This window comes from Pimephales promelas, chromosome 4 (genome assembly GCF_988280905.1).
Source record: "Pimephales promelas chromosome 4, fPimPro1.hap1.1, whole genome shotgun sequence".
Taxonomy (NCBI): domain Eukaryota; kingdom Metazoa; phylum Chordata; class Actinopteri; order Cypriniformes; family Leuciscidae; genus Pimephales; species Pimephales promelas.
Window position 1 is genome coordinate 35,404,137 of NC_142772.1, and position 21,749 is coordinate 35,425,885.

The 21,749-nt window shown below is 37.7% G+C and overlaps 1 protein-coding gene across 5 annotated transcripts in view; it reads right to left on the reverse strand.

The window, feature by feature from the left end:
- Nucleotides 1–21,749, reverse strand: part of unc5db (unc-5 netrin receptor Db) — a 141,656-nt gene that overhangs the window by 35,076 nt on the left and 84,831 nt on the right. For all 5 annotated transcript variants that reach the window (XM_089130360.1, XM_089130357.1, XM_089130359.1 and 2 more), the window contains exons 3-4: nt 5,800–5,943; nt 4,553–4,656 (exon numbers count right to left, since the gene is read on the reverse strand). In XM_089130360.1, the coding sequence (XP_088986486.1) occupies nt 4,553–4,656; nt 5,800–5,943 (248 nt within the window). The remainder of the gene's footprint in view (nt 1–4,552; nt 4,657–5,799; nt 5,944–21,749) is intronic.

Consider the following 21,749-nt stretch of genomic DNA (forward strand, 5'->3'; position numbering starts at 1 on the left):
TTATTTTTTGTCCATATAGCATGGGGTCACAAAAGCTGTTGCATGCGTGCAGTCAGAATAGAACAGTATGGTATACAACTCAAAGAAAAGATACCCTGGAGCAGAGAGGACTCCACACTGACATTTCCTGATTTTTTTTTCTGTCAGGCAATAGACGTAAGGTAACTCATGAATGTAAATATCTGGGGCACTATGTGACAGCAGACTTGTCCGATGACAGAGACATCTACAGACAGTGTGGCATGCTTTATGGACAGGCTAACATGCTGAATCGGAGGTTTGGAACGTGCTCAATATCTGTTAAAATCATACTCTTTAAGTGTATCGAGCCAAATGTTGTTAATGTGGGTTTGCCACACTCTCCGAAATGTTATGTAAAGGTGCATGTGCAGGCTTTCGAGCTCGGCGAACATATCATGACCCTGGACAAAGCTCGGAGCGTATTCTTCTAGTATCTGATCCCACTGGCTGATAAGCCTACTGTATACAGGAGATTAATGTATTGATTTACAGTATGTGTGTTTCTTTTTGTCTGTAATTTGGACCATTATTTATGTGTCTGAAATAAATAATAAAATAATAGTAATAGACTGTTAATAGTTATTTCTATGCCTATAATTCATTGTAATCAATTTTCAATGAGGAGGAGTAAGTTTCTATGTAAGTAATCCTCACAGCACGATGGTTATGTGCTGTGAATTTTTTATTAGCCTCCCCTAATATTGATAATACAACAATACTAATAAATATAGCTGCAAGTAACCATTACTGGGTCCAAGCGCAAAAGCAGATGACAAGACATGCCAACATGGCTGGGAGTTTCAGACCAACTGCAGCAAGGAGCAATTAAAGACATTTATAAATGAATTTAGGCAAAATGGCTTAAATTACAAATACAGCATGTAGCCTCAGGTCATGCTTGTGATGACATACCAGGTTTGGTCTGAATGCGATAAAGCGTTGCGGAGATGCAGCCTTATGACTGTTTTCACAAGCGCTATGTGAAAGTAAGCGCTACACAAGCATAAAGTACAGAGTTGTCCCTTTCATCCCCTCCTCAACACACAACCACATTACCATTCATTTCAGATCAGCCTTATCACAGCTAAACACAGAGACAGGATACCACCAAGCTCCGACCCGTCTGTAATTGGCTTGTTAGATCATGGGGATCATCACTCACTTTCATGGTGGCTGGAAATGGACAGGAGAGGGGAAAAAACAGGAAACCGGTAGGAACACATAAAGTGAACACTGAGCTATCGCTTTTTGAATGGAATGAAGCACTTAATGGTGAACTCAATTATGCTTCATTGATGTATCAACTTGGTCCCAGATGTTTTTCCCAAAAATCATTATGAGAAATAAAATTAGACACAAATGGGACAATGATTATCATGGTTATAAAGAAATGGTTATAAAGCTATTAATGTTGATCGCAAAGGCTCAGATAATTTGGCCTTTGAAGAAGTTGATGAGATAAGATTTTTTTTTTTTTAAACGTATGAGGAACATGCTGCATGATCTTTTCTTCCAAGCAAAATATCTAAAAATATCTATTTAGCCTATACAAATGTAACTGTGTTTCTCTATTGGATCCTCCTAATGAAAACACAGTAAAAGAGAAGGTAAGACCATTTTCTGGTCTAACTTAAAATCAATATGTGTATTTCACAAAAAGTTTTGGGAGCAAAATCGCTCTTGGCCAAATTAACACTATTCCTCAGAAGCAAATTCAGAGTGCATAATCTTATTAAAAAGATTTTTATGATAACAGAGTCTAGACCAACTATGCAGAAAGGTTTAAGTAGCTCTCTGGGGAAACCCATTTATAGTTTCACTCTAGCTATAAAACAGAAAACTTGTTCTTTCTAAAAGGTCATTTCAGATTTTTTTTTCTGCTAATGTTTAAGTTGTAATTACCGCAGTGCTAAGAAGCCCCCCTGCGTGGACACAGGATCATATCACAGTTTAATTCACCCCTCAGATTCGACACATTAATACTGCTACTATTTAAAAGGACAACACGCTCATTTAAAGGAATAGATAACCACCAAAATAAAGATGTCATATTAAAATAAAAACTCATTCTAACCCGGTGTTATTTTTCCTGTTCACAAATGGAGAAATTAGGCAGCAGAATGTCAAAGCTTTTGTGTTCCATACATTGAATGTGGATGGTCAATGTAGAAATAAAAAGCTCAAATTACCATAAAAAGCTTGCTTTATCACATTTGAAGGCCTATAATTTATCAACTCAAGCAAAACGTTTCTGCAAAACCTGTTGTACACAATCTACTACATGCCTTCCTTCGATAGTTTTCATTTTAGCAAGAAAAAAGGCCTCTAGTATAAATCTAAAACATGCCCCTTTCAAGTCATGGTTACACGTCTTTTTTGATGTGAAATATTTAAAGATTTGTATAAAGTAAATGTAAAGGTAATTTTTCTATTGTCAGATAATGTATATATTACATTATGAACACTATGGACTGAAGCAACTCAAGTTTACTTGATGATTCATGCATAATGTTTTAGAAAAGTCAGGTTAAAAATGTGAATATCAAATTCGATCACCATTGAATCACCATTGTGTTTCGTTGCATTATATGCATAATAAAAACTACAGAGCTGTGATAATAACCTGGGCATTTAAATACCATCTTACTAAGAGATGAGTAAGCTATCAGAATTTGATCATTTCATATTCTCATATCATATTATATAAGCCATAAAAAACAGATGTATCAAATATGATACTAAAAAAACACCTTTTGTTTAAAGGTTGAATAAAATGTTTGGAAATAAAACATTTTTTTCTGTCAAATTTTGACAGCTTACTATTCTTTCACTATTATTTCATGTTAAGCTTTATAGGGTTAAAGTATCATGAAAGTGATCCATATGATTTGTGAGCTTTATTATTTCTAAATATTACTACTGCTATATGTCTTTATAAGCCTGATAGCTTTGTGTAAAGAGAGGGGAGTTTATAATTATCAATGAATAAGCTTCCTCGCACAAAGCTATTATATGAAGAGGATATAGTACAGAACACTTACAATTTAGTTATCTTGATCACTTTTATTATGCTTTTTGTCTGCTTTTGGAGCTGCGCTGTATAAAACACCACACAATTTTGTAGTATAAAATAAAGCCACTCAGACATTCTGCCTAATAAGAATGCATGCAAAGTAACAATGACCAGCGACTGCATTACTTCAAAACACAATGGTATTTGTTTACTTATTAGAACAGAGACCAGGCTGGTTAATTATCCTAAGAGCCAACAGTGATGACAAACTAACTCCAGAAAGATGAGTCTCATTAGCTTTGTGACCACAGAAATCCTACAGAGCATTTCTCAGAGGGGGTGTTTATGACAGTTTAAAACCACAAACAGTCCACTAGGACAGAGTGAAAGAGAAGGTGAGAGAGAAAGAGAGAGAGAGAGAGAGAGAGAGAGAGAGTTAGCATCCAGCATGCTGTTAAAATGATGCCTTATAAATCTTTGCACTCCCCCTCACAGCTTGGATTTAAATTTTTTATGGCGAAGGTGTGCTGGAATAGAACCGAATAGCTGGTCTGCACTCTACATTATTCACTAGCCCCTCTTATAGCTGACTTCATTTATGTTGACAAAGTACTTGAAGGGAGATTCTTGTCTTGTCCCAGATTTCCTCAGTTCTGTCCAACTTGCACTCGAATAGACAGATGCTAGCAGAGCTCTTCCATTTCATCACTGAATCATTCACAAAGCACTGGTGGCTGCCAAGAACCAAATCTTACTATAATCACACACACACACACACACACACACACACACACGTACATGGATATATTTCCTGCTCATAATCAATGATATGTGGACCTGTCGTTTTTGTCCCTTACTTGACCCTTGACTGCACACAAACGCACATTAAACTGAAATCAATCCATCAAATTTGTTGACAACAGTCAGCGCACTGCAAGTTGCTGTTCTCTTTAACGGGATAGTTCACAAAAAAAATGAAATCTGTCCATCAATTCACTCTCAAGTCATTCCAAACCTGTGTGACTTACTTCCTTATGTGAGGAGCAGGAAAGGAAATATTTTTGAAAATAATTCGGGTTTGTCCACTTAAGCAAAGTGAATATGTTCCTATATGTTTTAGACCCCGTTGACTTTTTTTATATGGACTAAAATGGACTTTCTTTTTCACGTGAAACACAAATGAAGTTAGTTTGAAAAATATGACGGTGTTTGTTCCAACAAAGAAAGTCAACATGGTCCTATGTTGTTTTGGACCCCACTGACTTTAAATATAAATCGGCCAAAGCAGTTGTCTTCTTTTGTATTCCATAGAAGAAAGAAAGTCTTACATGTATGTAATGGCATGAGACATGAGTAATTACAATTACCTGGATGAACAAGCACAGAAACAGGCATCACTTAGTATAGATGTATAAAAAAGTGCTGATGCTCTTTTCCAGTCAGCAGAGAGCATGTACTGCCCTTCCCAGATACCTTCCCTGTGGGAATGATGTCAGAGGCTGTGAGGACGGGTCTTACCTCTGCCATGGGCACTCCCTCTGGGGGACGGCAATGCAGCACAATCATGCCCTTGATTGGCACTTCTTTCCCTTGAGGATCCTGCTCAAAGTTTTTGCGAAGGTCTGTTTGAAAAGATAAGAGGCAGCTGTCACAGCGGGCAGAGTCCGAGCCGAAATTTGGCCTATCTATGCCAATCGCTTTCACCGCTCAGCATGCTGCACTTTCTATGCCCCCTGCCTTTCCTTTTGGCAACCTTAGAAAGCCAGAGCAAAAGAGCTGCAGAGTGCAGAGCAGACATTCTCAATAGTGCTCCGGCCATCTGCTAGAGTTGCAGGTGTCGTTGGTTCAGTTCAGTTGGACAGTTCTGCCTTATCCTCACTGTGTGCTTATACATCAGATTTTTTATTTTATTTTATTTATTTTTTTATGTACAATGCAAAAATCTTTCAATTCATAGAAAGACAACACTAGAAAAAATGTCAAAAAATGGTTCAGCTTCAGGTAGGATTAAAATAACGCTCCCGGTATTCAAGTGGAATAAAGTTGTGAATTGATAACAACTGATAATGATACAACATAATAATTCTTAAAAACAATAATAAATGATTATGATGATTAGAATAAAAACAAAAGTAATCTGCAGCTTTATCTCTGTTTGAAATCTTCAATTGCAGTCATTAGCGGAATTATCAACTTTACGTGAGTTGTGCCTCAACACGGCAAAGCGCAGATGAATCCAATGTTTTGAGGAGAGTGTGCGGCTGTCAGTCGCCGTGCCGATGTGGATACTGTCATTCAGAATCACAGATTATTCTTTTTGGAAGTGTGACCAACATTAGAATTTTTACCGGAAAATGTCATCTGAACAAGTAACATCCACATTTGTACTGACCAACTAAGGATTGCATTGCAATAAATCGCACTGATTAAATATAACAATCGCTTATCATTTCACATCACGTAAAAAAAAGTGCAAATTATATTTTGTTCTCAAATTGTTAATGTTAACAACGTCAGTATTGCGTGACTACATATAATGCCGTCTTCGGGCAAGGTCCTCCAAAGCAGAGGGGAGGGGCATTTTCAAAATTTGATTAAAGATTATTAAGCCAAAACATTTTTTTGTGTGGATTGACTTGCATGTATGAATTGTTCACCACAAAACGATCAATTTAGGCAAACAAAGTAAGTATGGTCAATTTGGTTTCATGGGGACTTTAAAACATTTATTATTTTCCCCAATTGGAGACCACTAGTATACTCACAGGCTATCCTGACTGTGGCCTTACGGCTCTTCGAGGTTCCTAGGTGACTCCAGGCCACACACAGGCACCAGTAGTCTTCTGGACCATGGAAATCCTCCACCTGCTGCCTAGTAACATTGATCGCCACTTCACGGATTTTCAGCCCTGTATAGCGAGAAACAGAAAGCATTAACATCTTCATCTGAATTCACTTCAGGTCAAAGCCCATTAAGTATTGATTTCCAGAGTTTGGTCACTTCAGTCAGGGTCCTTAATGTCGATTGACTGTAAGAATATACGCTGGGTGTCAGAAGGATGAAAGGGTACCAGAATTCTCTGAATTCTGAGACTGAAGTTTAAAAATAACGTATGCATTGTTATTTATTCATTTTAAATCAATGGAAAATTTAATGGCCTCTGGTTGCTTTTCCATTCACGAGGTGCCCTACATAACTCCAGTTTCAGATCTCCCTGCTCCAAGTTTTTGAGTGCATTACTGAAAGAAAGAACCCCCCCACAGTCCCAGGAGACCCTTCCTTGTTGTCTGTGCCACAGATCGTTAGCAAGATGAAAATAGCTAGCTGAAGTTGCATTAGCCTAAAAGCACAAGAGCCAGGGACGCTTGTTAACCCCCGAGGCTTCATTTAAGACAAATATCTTCAGATGAGACTGTAACAACCTGAACCCTTCAAGCTCTTAAGTCTGTGATTGTTAAAACTTAGGAAATAAAATGTAATGTTCCTTGACTTTCAAAATGTCTGACTTTCCTGTAGAGAACCTGAAGTCACTCTTTGCAGATTTGTTGCATTAGTAAGGGCTTTCACTGTTAATCAGTTTCATCTTCTACATGAAGAGTTCAGATGCAAAAGCCGCTAAATGCCATTTGAAATGTTCTTCTTTAATGATGATTTTTATCAAACTTGTATATTTAAGTTCAGTAATTTCACTTAAATAACAATTAATAGGTAATTATCATTGTCATTTAAGTGAAATCACTGAACTTAAATATACAAGCTTGATAAAAATGACCATTCTAGAAGAAAATTTCAAATGGCACTTAGAGGCTTTTGCATCTGAACTCTTCACATTTTTCCTACATTATCCCTATACCCTACAGACTTTACAAAGTAGTACAAATATGCGAATTAAAAGGAATTTTATGCTATATGTTGAGATCCACAATAACCAGTCCAGATTGTTTGCTCCTCCACTTTAATGCACTCCACTTGCTGAAACATCACTCTGAATGCTCCTGTATCATAAGTCTCGTAACAACAGTGCCAGAACATTTTAACCAGAGATAAATATCAAATAAGTATGAAAGTGCCTGCCAACTATACAGGGATTACTATTGCAGCTCAAAGATAAAAGGATGGCAAGCATTTTATGGAAACAGATCAGTTCAAGAAGGCACAGCTCATTTTGAAACATTTTTTTTTCTTGTGAGATTAGAATGAGCCCCATTGCAAGGGGATACACAGAAGAAATGATGCTGACACTGCATTCTGAATTTTGCCCTGGAAGATGGCAGCAAAAAAGCCCAAACAAACATGACACTTCACATCTTGAAGTGTTTCACACATCCTCACTTTTCCTCTCTCAAACTATATAGCCAGATATTGTGGTTCTCCTTAATACCAACACTGTTCAAACAATTTGGGGTCAGTAAGATTTTATTTTTTATTTGTGTGTGTGTGTGTGTGTGTGTGTGTGTGTGTGTATGCTGTTCTAACTTTCTATTCATCAAAAAATTCTAAAAACATAGTTTCCACAAAATTTTAAGCAGCACAACTGATTGTTCCAAAGAGACCCGGATGGTCCGGTCAGAATCCAAAGTGCAGATCGATGCACACTTTAACGTCTAATATTGCCAACAACCCATCACACGTTGGACGGGAATTCGGTTACAACTACAAAGACGAGTGAAAAAAGGAGGATGCGCGAGTCTGGTGGTTATGTAGAACCACCGGCGCATAGCCGAAATAACAGATCTGTCTATTCACTGCCGATCATAATATGAAATTGCTATATGAACTAGTGACTGTGAATATTAAAGACTGCTATCAAATCTGATTGTTCAATGAGTCTCTTCAAATGAGTGCCGCAAGTTCATGTACTATACATACTCAAGTACACGTTTATCTTCAGCATTTCATCGTCAGAAACCCGTCAAAATAGTTACGTTCGGTTTAACGTGAAGAAGTGCTGTTTAACATACTAGGTTTAGGGTGTAGTATAAGTAGGCAAATTGGGACGCAGCCTTAGTCTTGCCTTGTCCTTTGTGTTTTCCTGTGTTCGGATTATTGCACATGTTTCCTGGATTCACCCTTAACCTCGCCCTTTAGACACTGTTTGTACCTCGTTTGGATTATTGCTGTTTTACCTGGATTATCTCTCTTTGCCTTGCCCCCTGTTGGATATTATTCGCAGATCGTCTACCCACGCTTGCCCTAAGGATTACTCTGCCATGCCTCTGCCACCTGTTTGCAGTTTATTGACCTTGCCTGTATTATGACCATGTTTTGGAATAAAGCCATGCATATGGATCCGCACATCTCTCGTCTTGTACGGCGAGTTACAAAATGTAGAGCATTAGAAAAAAAAAACTTACTGACCCCAAATTTATGAACGGTAGTGTGTGCGTCAATGTACAATGAAGAGGATTTTAGAAATTAAAAACATGAATAAAATTGTTATTGAGGCAGCTAAAACAATGCAAATCAGATGGGACATCTGCCTCTTTACTACTGCCTCTTACTGATATACATTATATAATGCATTTTATAAATGGCTTTTCTGGTTGGTTGTTGAGAACAAATATTGCAATAATAATGGTTGAATAGACTGGACAAGAAAGTTTCTATTTCATTACATTTTTTTTGCAGTGGAAGGGATGAAGCTTCTCAGAGAGGGGTTTAGCATGCTGGCAGTGTCTGCACTTTAGAAACAGTAACTGCCAGACTGTCAGCACACTGAATCCCTCTCTATATTCATCCCCTTTAAAGCACCACTGCTCCAGCCATCAAAGCACTGCTTTTGCAACAAATTCAACGCCCTCAACCCCCCCCCCCCCCCCCCCCCCCCCTAAAAAAAAATTAGACAATCCCTGCTGAAAAATCCAGCATGGAGTCCAGACTGGTTTATGGCGGTATAGTGCTGGTGTAGCTGGTGGACCAGCATATTCATGCAGCAAAACTGAGTTACTATTTTTCCTGGGTCTACGGTTGATGCCCGATACACACTGTCATTCTTTCTTGCCCTCTTTTCAAAAAAAGATTCCATAGATTTGTAAGATAAAATCCTTCTTTGCTAGACCTGATCATTATTTTGGTATATAAATCATATCAATATTTAAACGTAGAAAATACGTTTATTTTAATTAACAGTCTAATTTTCTACCATATAATACTATTGAATACAATTAGAGGATAGCTAACAACAACTTGCTTTGTGCCTTTCTTTCTCACTCCGTCTAAACAATGCTTTTTTAGGTATTTTTTTTCACATTGCAATATAAAAACCTGAAAATACTGTAGTTTATTAAGGCTAAATCTTGCTAACCACTCTTACTAAAAAATGGGGTAAGCAAGTTATTTAATAATCCTTTGGTGATTTGAAGTCAGTAATTGTTTTTCTGTTCATCTTATCTTCAGTGATTCTCCTAACCAGGTGTCATCACTAATGTTCAATCATCACTGGTAGAGTGAATCTATTTTATTTCACTAACTGCAGCATTTTCTTAGCATCACTCTTTAGATTGGGACTGTACAAAAAACTGAGCAGTTTCTGTTTAACAATGAGGATTTTCGTGTGTAGCAATAAACAGTTAACCAGACCAAATCAAAATGTTTCTTTATCAATTAATTAATAAAAGTTTATTTGATTTTTTTTTTTTTTGAACACACACTAAGAAACATGATCTGAAACTATGAACACACACTAAGAAACATGATCTGTAACAAGTTTGGTTGTGGTCGTACTTGGGATCATTCTAGCACCCAAAAGACAACATCCCATGCTGAGATCCAGCAACCAGCATCCCATACTGGGGACCAGCAAACCAGCAACCAGCACTCATTGCTGGGATCCAGAAAACCAGGAACCAGCATCCCATACTGGGGACCAGTAACCAGCACTCCCTGCTGGGATCCAGAAAACCAGGAACCAGCATCCCATACTGGGATCCAGAAAACCAGAATGCAAAACATACCTTATGCCGGTGACCAGCAATAATGTTGTTGATTGCAAATATGTTTTTACTTGCACATATTGAGATGATGACTACTGTATTGTATCTTCTTGTTTTTTGTTCAGTATCTCACACTGTGTTTTCAACCATTAAATGGACACATTGAGTAAAAACAAGGGGAAATTATTTCCATTTTGTTAGTCCTTAAGGTAATAATGCAAAGATTAATCAGGTAGTGTATTGAACCTTTACCGTAAATATTCTATGACATGTATTGAACCAGATATATGGCTGCATTTCTAAGAAGCATTAGCTTATGGTGCATTTGGGAAAGGCCACCCTAGTCTGTAGTAAAATGTTACTTTTCAATCCAAAACCACTATGCTAATTGATTAATAACATTGTGATTCGAAAATTTTTGAAAAAACTATTTCGATTCCACATCATTTTAAGACATAAAACCAAGTTCAAGTTAGAATGACAATCATGGCCTGTTGTAATTATTAATATTAAACCCACAATTAGTGTGTTTAGGGTTCTAATCACTATAATATATGTTTTTGTTTTAATAAACCAAAAATGCATCTGTCTTTTATAGGATGCGTCAGAAGTGGGACACATTATGTTTTCATTTTCTTTTGTGACTCCCCTAAAACAGATTAGCAAGACCTGGCCAAATCATTCATGGCAAAAGTAGGGACACAATAGATGATATTTTGAAGACAGTTGGGGTCCAAACAACATCTCAGAAAGAGAGACATATTTAAAAAAATATCTTCTTTTGTGTTCCACAAAAGAAAGCTTTTCTCAGAAGAAACAGGAAAAGTGAAATCCCTTAAAGAGCAACTAGTTAAATAGTCATTCAGTCAACCCACTGTCCAATCAATTTTGAAAATATGTCATTTAGTGCATTCCCAATTACGCTGCCAATTCAACTTCTGTCAATATGTCGTTAACACAAAAAGGCTTCGCAAATGAACACAAATCTTTAAAGACAGATCATGCCGAGATGACACAAAATGAATGCTGTTTGCACCACATATGGCACTTACGTGTGATTTAGCAGAATTGGATGTGATTCTTCCCTTAATAAATGAGCAGCTCTCAAGCCACTGCGGAAAAGAGTCATGGGAGAGCGGGGAGGCGAAACACTAACATCTCATTTAATCAAGTGCCTTCTTGAATTGGTTTTCTCCCAAAAATGAATGACTGCAAAGAAAAAAGCAGACCAGAGCAGCGTGGTGCATCCTGTCTGTCCCACAGATGTATTGATCATGAAAGCAGATTACCTTCGCTTTTGAGCTGACTCTACATGGTACTGTTAGTCAGGGGTAAACATAGCAAGACAGACGCCTGTGTTTCATGGACTCTGAGAGACACAGACATTATTCATCATTCCCCAGCTGAGATGTTCCATTGACAGCGTAGTGTGGGGGATAAAATTCAGTTGCAGACGGCAGGCAAGAAAATCATGAGTAATGACGGCGCATAATCATGCCTGATGGATGAAAATATGAGTAAAATGTTAATAGGAGATGGTCTTTCTCTCAGTTAGAAAGTCACATTTCCTGCAGGACAACAGGTGACAGGTGATATTCCAGAGACACCATGTTTTTATCCATCAGCATCCCTTTTTACAACAACTCTGGTCGGGAATCAGCAAGAACCTGGAAATACAAGGTTAAATTGACATTGGGGCCAAAATACAATTATACAGAGATTCTCGGTTTAGAGTATAGATATTAAATACACAGTATACGGCACTCTTTTACTTTAAGTAGACTTCCACAGTCCCGACCAGAAAATGCATCTTTTCCATGTTAATCAGCGTTTTTGTACTAACCAGCTGCATTGGCAAAACAAGGCTATAAACGGTTTCTATTTTTGTGATGTTGAGGCTGTATAACACCACAAAGCATGACAATGGTAATCTCAGGTACTCTTTGTGCTTTATTTAATGTTATATGCATTTAATGAGAGTTTGAATACAATTTTGTGGTGCCCTTTATAGGCATAATGAAAGCAACAATGGGTAATCCACCTCAGATCTGTAAAATAAATAAAAACATATACTCTATGTACTTCCCAAGTGGAATGGTGTACTGTATTTTCTACGCTTTAGCATCTCATTTGCCTTTTGACAATGACCAAGATGGTCAGCATGAGATTGAACTCATGTCACTAATGTAAAATAAAAATAAAAACATATTTCAGGTCTCCTCTAAGTTATATGTAGCTATATTTATATTTAATGGCCAGAAACTGACAGGACATGACAATCATTTGAAGCTTTACCTCAAGCAGTTTTAGATCTACTAAGCGGATGCTTCTGGTGATCTGTGCGCATCCTAACAAGATCCTAACAAGATATAGGAGGCACATAGTTGTGACAGCATTGCATATGAAAAGCAGCACTCAAAAAGAACCACACTTTCAAGTTCACAATAGCACAACATCAATCAGCAACATTTCCAAGTCACTTTTAATGTGCGTTGCTTTACACCGGTTCCTTTCGTAATACTTCACTAGCTAGACTCAAAGAAAGCTGCAAACATTAAGAGGCAGCAGCCACAGGGATTGACTTTAGTAGTATTTCGGTGTTTGAACAGACTTAGAACAGGACATGGCACAGCACAGCGAGAACCGTGTAATGTTTTGTTCCATGTGATTCCAGCAAAGGCTTCCAGCAACTGATTTGCAGCTTTGGTCTCCCCCGCTGTAGCAGAGAAATATTATTTCAGCACCATGGAGAGCGCCAGCCATTGGATTGGAGGACCAGCAAATGAAGCTGTTGCATACAGTACTTGGTGTATTCCAAGTCAGATATTTTGTTTACGTATGAATGTAGAATGGATAAATTAATTTGAAGTAATTTAAACAACCAATGGCACTAGCAGCTTGGCATCCTAAACAACCAACAGAACTGAAGTAAGCATTTCTAAGTAACTGATGAGGAGTTCAAGAAGCTAAACTGTGACATAGGCCAACTGCAAATGAAGCTCAAGCTTAGATTTGAGCTCATATGAATTAAGAGAGGAAATATTGGACTTTTAGAAATTAATTAGTCACAGTACCATGCTCATTCAAACTAAAAGAAGCACATGCCCCTCAGATTTTTGAGCCAAGTGGATTTTAAATGCAACTCACTAAAAAATGACCTGAAAATCTTTGAAAATTAAATTGCACCATTATTGCTAGTTTTTTTTTCTGCCACTTGTTATACCTTCTAAATAAATAAATATAGTTATAACATCACCTAGGCCTAAATAAAATGTCTTATACAATCATATACATTTTAATTTATATCAATATATTATTGTATATGTATTTTTGTATATAATTATAAATACACACACCATTTTAGACAATTTTCTCACTGTCAGCAGATATTCAAACAAGTACCCATTGCACCCACAACCAGGGCATTTAACCCCAGCTTGCTCCATGGGGGACTAACCAAATAATAAGGCTTGCTTTATACTAAAGCATCAGTTAAATGACTACTGCATTACTAATGTGGCCATATACAGTGTGAGATTCCAAATGGCTATGGGTAACAGGTCATTTCTCAATGAACTTATATAGCATTAGAGTGACCTCCTCCAAATGACTCATCTCATTGTGTGCATTTGTGTGTTCTTGAGCTCACAGTGGTGAATGTAACACTTTGCTCAGGGGGGTAGAAGCTTTAATAGCACATTAATGTCATCCTCCATCACACGCTCATGTTCTCCCCACCCGCTCTGCATGGCAGCTCCCTCCAGCGTAACTCCAAATAAATAATTATCATAACTGCCATGGCACAAAGTGCTATTAGGAGCAATGAAGGGAAGACTTCAAGAATTTAAAAATAAAAAATGAACTGAAAGACATATACGCACAACAGCTATATTCAAGGGTGTTTCTGCAATAGCATGTCCATTGCATCTAAAGTCTGAATTCCTTTCCAAGCTACCCTTCCTGAGGAACCATTACAGGTCTTTTAATTGTGTTAAACCAATGTTTGAGGGCTAACATTATTTCATTTTTTTTTCTCTCTCTCATTATATACTGCACTTTGTAAGGTAGAGCAGCACAATTAATCAATAAATTCGATTTAAATACCCCACAATCTTATTACGTAATAATGACAGCGATTCAGCTATGTCTATTAAACCTTTGGAAAGTATGATCACGGCGAATATTAAAATCTGCTTTGGCGCTGTCGCTGAGCCAAAGAGAGCCCGTTGTCATGCATAGGTATGAAACAGCTTCAGTCTATTCAACCACACAGTATCATTATTTGTGTGTTACAATAATTCAAATTATCACAAAAGTGTAGGGATAAAAGCTTTAAACACTGATGTCTACAGTAACAAAATCGATTTTATCACCTTTTTATATTAATTTAACATTTCAAATAATGACGTTGTTACATCAGTAGGAGTTGACAAGTGACAGTTAAAAATGTATTCGTCATTAAATCATTCATTCCAGAGATTCGTTTAAAAACGCTGAATCATCCGGTAATGAAACAAGAGAAGTATTTATTAGTCATTGAATCATTTATTCAAACCAAATGTTTTTAAATTATATATAAATTAGTTATACCTTACAATTTTCGACCCTGTTTCCCACTCTTAGAATTCGGCTGTTTTTGTTCCGGTACCATTAAAGTCACAATGAAACGGAAGCTGTGTAAAATATTGTATAACATACTGTGACATACATCCGAGAGAAATTTATTATTGCAAAAGAAAAAAGCCAGAGTTCTATCCATCGGTTGATTGGATTGAGGCAGATCTGAATGTGAGCTTGCAGTGGAATTGTGAGAAAGGGGTGGAGTGTAAGCGGACTAAATGTTTGGAGAAGATCAACATATGCCACTGAGTCTTTTGTTTTACTGGAAGATCAAAATTTGATTTAAAATTACAAGCTCAAAAATAATGAAAAAAAATATATTCTTGGATGAATCGTTCACAATAAGATCAATAAGAAGCATTTAGAAAATAGATGAATTTTCATTTCATGGTAAAATATTAGCTGTTAATTGTACAACAACAAATTAAAGCTAAATAAATGGTTTCTAATACACAACAAATTACATATGTAAATACGCAGACGATATAATACATAAAGGTCTATCTGAACTGTTTAGGAGAGATGGAAACTATAAAGCATACAGCTAGAAAGAGCATTGTGTAACCCTGTTGAAAAATGGTTAAGTATGTGTCATCTGTGTTGGATCTGTTGACTTAAGGCTTGCCAGTAACAGCTTTCTAAAATTGAATATCTTTCCTTATGAATATTAATGAAACGTATTGTTCGCCCACGCCCTTCTAAAAGTTGACATTGATAAGCATGGTAGTCAATAGCAGGATTACCGCTTACCAGTTTGTTCAGTCCACTGCTAACGCTATTGGTTAGCCAAGGCTTTTACTTGGTCTTAAAGTTGTCTACACCAAACCAAAACTCTTAAACGCAACGATTACCTTACAAAAAGTGGAGAGGACTAAGAATTTTAAACTACATATGGTGAAGACATATTCTCAATATGTTATATGTTTGCTCAAGTGCAACAGTCTGAAACCTGAAAAGCATGTGTTTTGCATGTCTGATTTAAATTAGAAATTTCTCATAATATTCTTCCTCTTAAAAAAAAGACAGCAAAATGAAGGTTAATGCCCTGTACTTGTCCTCTTTCACTGCCCTTGCTTTGCAGTCAGCTTCCATTTGTTGTGCTGCAAAGGTCCCCTCTCTCTCTCGTTCTCTGTCCTTCATTGGCAGTCAGCTTCCATCTATAGCGCAGAGGCACTTTCTCAGAGAGAAGCTTTTTTTTTTCTGAGAAGCTTTCGCTAACAGATGTCAACACCACATCACATGTCAATTCAGACACGTCATAACTCACAGCAGTAAGCTGGCTCTCTCTTCCATGACAGAGAGCTGGACTGAGCCACATGAGCTACAACTGCCCTGAAGCTTTGTGCAGTCACTGACAAATGATTTGAGACAGAGGAGAGAAGAAATTAGTATAAATAGAAAAGAAGTGACACAGTAACAGGGCTTTACTCTAAGATTTGTGTTCACGAAAACTTGAAGCACTAAATTCAAATATTTATAGCCACAATCACATTCAGTTTTTAATGGCTCAATTCAACTGATCCAGACAGATCCAGAAATGGAGTAAAATAAACAAAGCAACACAGGATACACAATTCAAATTCAATTTATTTTAATATTATGTTGATATTAATATATTAAATCAGAACGTTGTCAAATCTCACACTTGACCAGCGTCGGCCAATAGTCAGCCTACGTTCTGACGTAGCGCTGTGCTGTTACACTATGTGAATTCACTCTGAGGCCCAAATAGAAGAAAACAAAATAGTTGAATTTTTGTTGTTTTCTGTGCACAAAAAGTATTCTGGTCGCTTGATAAACTTGTGGATGAATAACTATAGTCACTTAGACTATTTAACTAGGGATGCACCGATCCGATACTCAGTATCGGTATCGGATCCGATAACTAGGGATGCACCAATCCGATACTCAGTATCGGTTCCGATAACTAGGGATGCACCGATCCGATACTCAGTATCGGTATCGGCTCCGATATCTAGGGATGCACCGATCCGATACTCAGTATCGGTATTGGCTCCGATAACTAGGGATGCACCGATCGGATACTCAATATCGGTATTGGATCCGATAACTAGGGATGCACCGATCCGATACTCAATATCGGTATTGGATCCGATAACTAGGGATGCACCGATCCGATACTCAATATCGGTATCGGCTCCGATAACTAGGGATGCACCGATCCGATACTCAGTATCGTTTCTGATAACTAGGGATGCACCGATCCAATACTCAGTATCGGTATTGGCTCCGATAACTAGGGATGCACCGATCTGATACTCAATATCGGTATCGGCTCCGATAACTAGGGATGCACCGATCCGATACTCAGTATCGGTATCGGCTCCGATATCTAGGGATGCACCGATCCGATACTCAGTATCGGTATTGGCTCCGATAACTAGGGATGCACCGATCGGATACTCAATATCGGTATTGGATCCGATAACTAGGGATGCACCGATCCGATACTCAATATCGGTATTGGATCCGATAACTAGGGATGCACCGATCCGATACTCAATATCGGTATCGGCTCCGATAACTAGGGATGCACCGATCCGATACTCAGTATCGTTTCTGATAACTAGGGATGCACCGATCCAATACTCAGTATCGGTATTGGCTCCGATAACTAGGGATGCACCGATCTGATACTCAATATCGGTATCGGCTCCGATAACTAGGGATGCACCGATCCGATACTCAGAATCGGTATCGGCTCCGATAACTAGGGATGCACCGATCCGATACTCAGTATTGATATTGGCTCTGATAACTAGGGATGCACAGATCCAATACTTAGTATCGGTATCGGCTCCGATAACTTGGGATGCACCGATCGATACTCAGTATCGGTATCGGCTCTGATAAAGGGATGCACTGATCCGATACTCAGTATCAGTATCGGCTCTGATTAAGGGATGCACCGATCCGATACTCAGTATCGGTATTGGCTCTGATTAAGGGATGGACCGATCCAATACTCAGTATCGGTATCGGCTCTGATAAAGGGATGCACCGATCCGATACTCAGTATCGGTATTGGCTCCGATAACTAGGGATGCACCGATCTGATACTCAATATCGGTATTGGATCCGATAACTAGGGATGCACCGATCCGATACTCAATATCAGTATCGGCTCTGATAAAGGGATGCACCGATCCGATACTCAGTAAGCAAATAGCTAACTTAATGATTCTTCAATGGATTTATTATAATTATTCAGGCTATGAATGGCAGGCAACACTCACAGTGACAAGGCAATCTTTTGCCCTCTCCATGCCCTCCAGATGGGGCCCAATATGAACGCAAACCCGCCTCGCATCGGTGGCCTGTCCCTGACATGATCTGGTGACTTTATAGTCCTACACCAGAGAGTCGTCCAACGGCAGTGCTCCGCAAACTATGCTTTGTGTACATTTGTGAGATACCTTCCACCTGAACAACAAGAATTTAAAGTATACAATTTAGATTTGGAAAATAATATAAACAGTTTAAATTCATGGGCAAAAATGAAATATCTATTGCCAACCTCTTCACAAATACTTTTTAGCATATTGCCAAGGTAGTTGAGCCCCATCGGCTCCCTGGTGAAACTCTTTTGGTGCTGTCGAGTTTGCACAGAGGGATGAGTCTCGGAAGCAAATAGAACGCTCCGGCATTTTCTGGACACTTTGACAGATATTTTTTAAAGCTGTCAACAGGACAAAGTGTGTTGCCGGGGCTTGCAAACATAAATCATCTAAGTATTTTCCACATCCGATGAAGTGGCATCCTTGTGGTTTTGTCTCTGGGTTATGCACCAGGGTCAGGTACTCTTTCCCATTCTTATCTTGCCAGAGAACGAAAGACTAGATACTACCTGTACATTAAACGGTTTTACTGCACACCATCCAGCCGATCAGAATCGAGTATTTAAACAGCCCGGTATAATGATAATTATTACATGTACCACTATGAAATGAATACCAATTAATGAAAGCAAAACCAATGTTTTATGATGTGCACTTTTTTAGATAAAGTTTGCTAATGTAAAGAATATGCTTATGAATAATTAATTTTGTTATATGATGTTTGCCCAGAAGGCCTAACAAACGAAAGCAGAACTAATGATGGCTGAAAGGCAGAAGATGTTAGGTGAGTGCTAATAAACTGGCAAATTAACACATATGGTGAATCCTACTAAGGTTAGCAAGCAACTTTATATTTTAGTAATATTAGTAATATTCATACAAAAATACAAAACGTATATGAACATACTAATATTTAATATATAAGTGTGTACGATTCTAAACATTTAATATTCATATCCCATAAAATGCAGGTTTTCTCAGTTGAAAGGAATAAATCAACAGCCAATCGCAGTGTGAAAGCAAACAGCATGACATGACAACTTCATCACTCCCATTATAACCAATTAGGCTGTTCAATGAAAGAGCGATGATAACACATACAAGAGTTTTTATTCTGTGTTTTATTATTCACAGGTTTTGAGTGGATGGCAGTTGCAATGGTGAGCTCAAATAATTTTACTGTGCATGCTCATAATTTTCTCTCAATTGTGTGAGAAAAGCTAGGGTTTTGAGCAGTAATAACAACTCTGTCTGTTTGACAGCTGCATTACGATATTCATGTAGAGCTGAAAATAAAGAATGAAATAAATGACTCTGAACAAAACCAAACTCTTTAAATAGCGTTGAAGTAAAAATTGTTCACTTTTAAGTTGCAAACACCAGCACATGTCAGATCCTAGTTAACAACTCCCACTCATTCAACCCATAAAAGTCCAGGAACAAATTGACTTGATTCCCGACGATTAGAATGTGACACTCCATGGCAAAGAAGAAAAGCATTCAGACACACTGCCAGAGGCCAGATATTGTCATTGTTAGTTTTTCACTTCTGCTTGGTCACCAGGACTCAATGCCTTCACTTCAGGTATGACAGGGGCACAAAGAGCTCATTATCGGGTCTAGCCATTGCCTGTGACCCCTATGATGTTTAGAACTAGTCTGGATCTGCCTCTTTCTATTTGCCTCTAATTCTTTACAAAGGAAGAAAAAGCTTTGTATAGTTTCTGGTCACATTCAATTGGATTCTCTCTCCGCCGACACTATCAACACCGTTTTTTTTTTTTTTTCTTCACAATCCACAGGTTATAATCCTAAATGGAGTAGTCTGTGGGTCTTATTTGTGTACTGCTGCATAGAAGTTTCAGCTTGTCATTTATCAGTAAATGACAATAATAGAGGCACAGCGAGTTGCCCGACAGTCTTGTATTCCTCCTTTGGCAAATCTGTGATAAATGACTTAGAGGAGGAGGATTTTTCATAAGATGGTTACCGTATGCTCTATAACTGTTCTCATGGGCTGATACTCCAGAGCCTGTAACAAATAAAACCTGAGGTAGTTCTCCAGGATGAGGTTCATCGGACACGTTTGAACATTTCAGATCTCTTCCGCAGTCAACACTGAAGAATAAAAAGGAAATATATTACAAGTTTTTACATATTGATTCTTAAAGCAGTATTAATGCTCATGTTGAAAGGGAAGAAAGCATCTTGCTGTTTTACCAGTCAATTTAAGACTAGCATAAACGAGACGTTTTTCAACTCCTGCTGTGCTACAATTTAGCCAAGCAAATTATTGAAGCACCAGGGATGCTCAGTAACTAGCATCATAAACCACATTCATCACCTTAAGGGTTGGATTATTAAGGCATTTAGTACATCAGCAATTGATTTGCTGGGGCAAAAACCGTAAGAGAGCATATAATTAGGCTAGCTGATGTATTAAACATGTTTTTGGTACTGATTATGGCACTAATGAACAAAAAAATTACACTGTACAGATATCAGCAATCATGGAATTCACAGCAAATTTGTAAGTACCGATGTGTGCCTACAAGCAGGAATAGATGGAGGCACTATCACTTTGCTAATGATAATTTACAATAATAAACAACTTTGCTCATGAAAATTTCCACTATGTATCAGAAGAGACATTTTATAAATAAAATATAACTGTTAGCTGGTCACTAATGGTAGTGTACTAAATGTACACTACCATTTATAAGTTTGTGGTTGGTAAGATTTTTGAATTTTTATGAAAGAAGTCTCTTATACTCAACAAAGTTGTGATTATTTGATGAAAAAAAGTGTAATAATGTGAAGTATTATAACAATTTAAAATAACCAATTTTAATACATTATAATACAAGTATTCAATAGAGCCATGTAATGATGATTATTATAACAACATGACATGACTTTTGCGTATACATACACGCCAATTTCAAGTCAAGTGGCGCGTTATCTATACGCATTTTGAGCAATCCACGTGTATGCGTATGTCTACGCCGTTAAATGTCCGAGTGACTCCGCGTGTATGTACACGCCATTAAATGTCCGAGCGAAACGAAGCAAAATGTAGATCTACATCTGGGGAGCGATATTATTTTTATTAAGTTTAGGGACAGGGTTGGGGTAGGTCATTCATTTATATATATAGTAATGTAACGTTAAGTCAACGGCGCTCATAAACACACTGAGAAGCGATTATGCTTGTTGATAGCACGCCAAAAATGGAAATACAAATTGGCGTGTAATACACACGCTATTTCATGAGATCAGCCTGATTATAGTGAAATGGATGGGCCTGAATAGTTACTGTACATGAGGTCTACAAAATTGACAGTAATAGAGGACAGTTTTCAGGATCATTCTCATTAAATTGTCAATTTGTTGAGATGAAGGCATATTAATTGTCAGTTCTCACCTATTCTTCCCATCTGTATTGTCAACAGAACGAGAGGAGCAATATTTTTGTGTTGCAATAGGAACTGCAATAAAACATATTCTAACATTACAAACATATTCTGTCACACCCCTATGTGTGCGTTCACTAATTTGAGAACCACATTAAAGAAATGCCAGTTAATGCACCATGGGAAAACGTTAAATGAATTCGATACAGACAAACATTTGAGTTGATCAACACTGTCTCCTGTTTCTTCATGAAGGAGAAAATCAGCTATATTTATCAGCTATAAACATGACACTACCTTCTGCTGACCTTCTGTCATCTGTTTTCTGTTCCTAACATAAATGAAGACTTTTCTGTTTTGCTATAACAAACAAAAATCACACAAAATTTT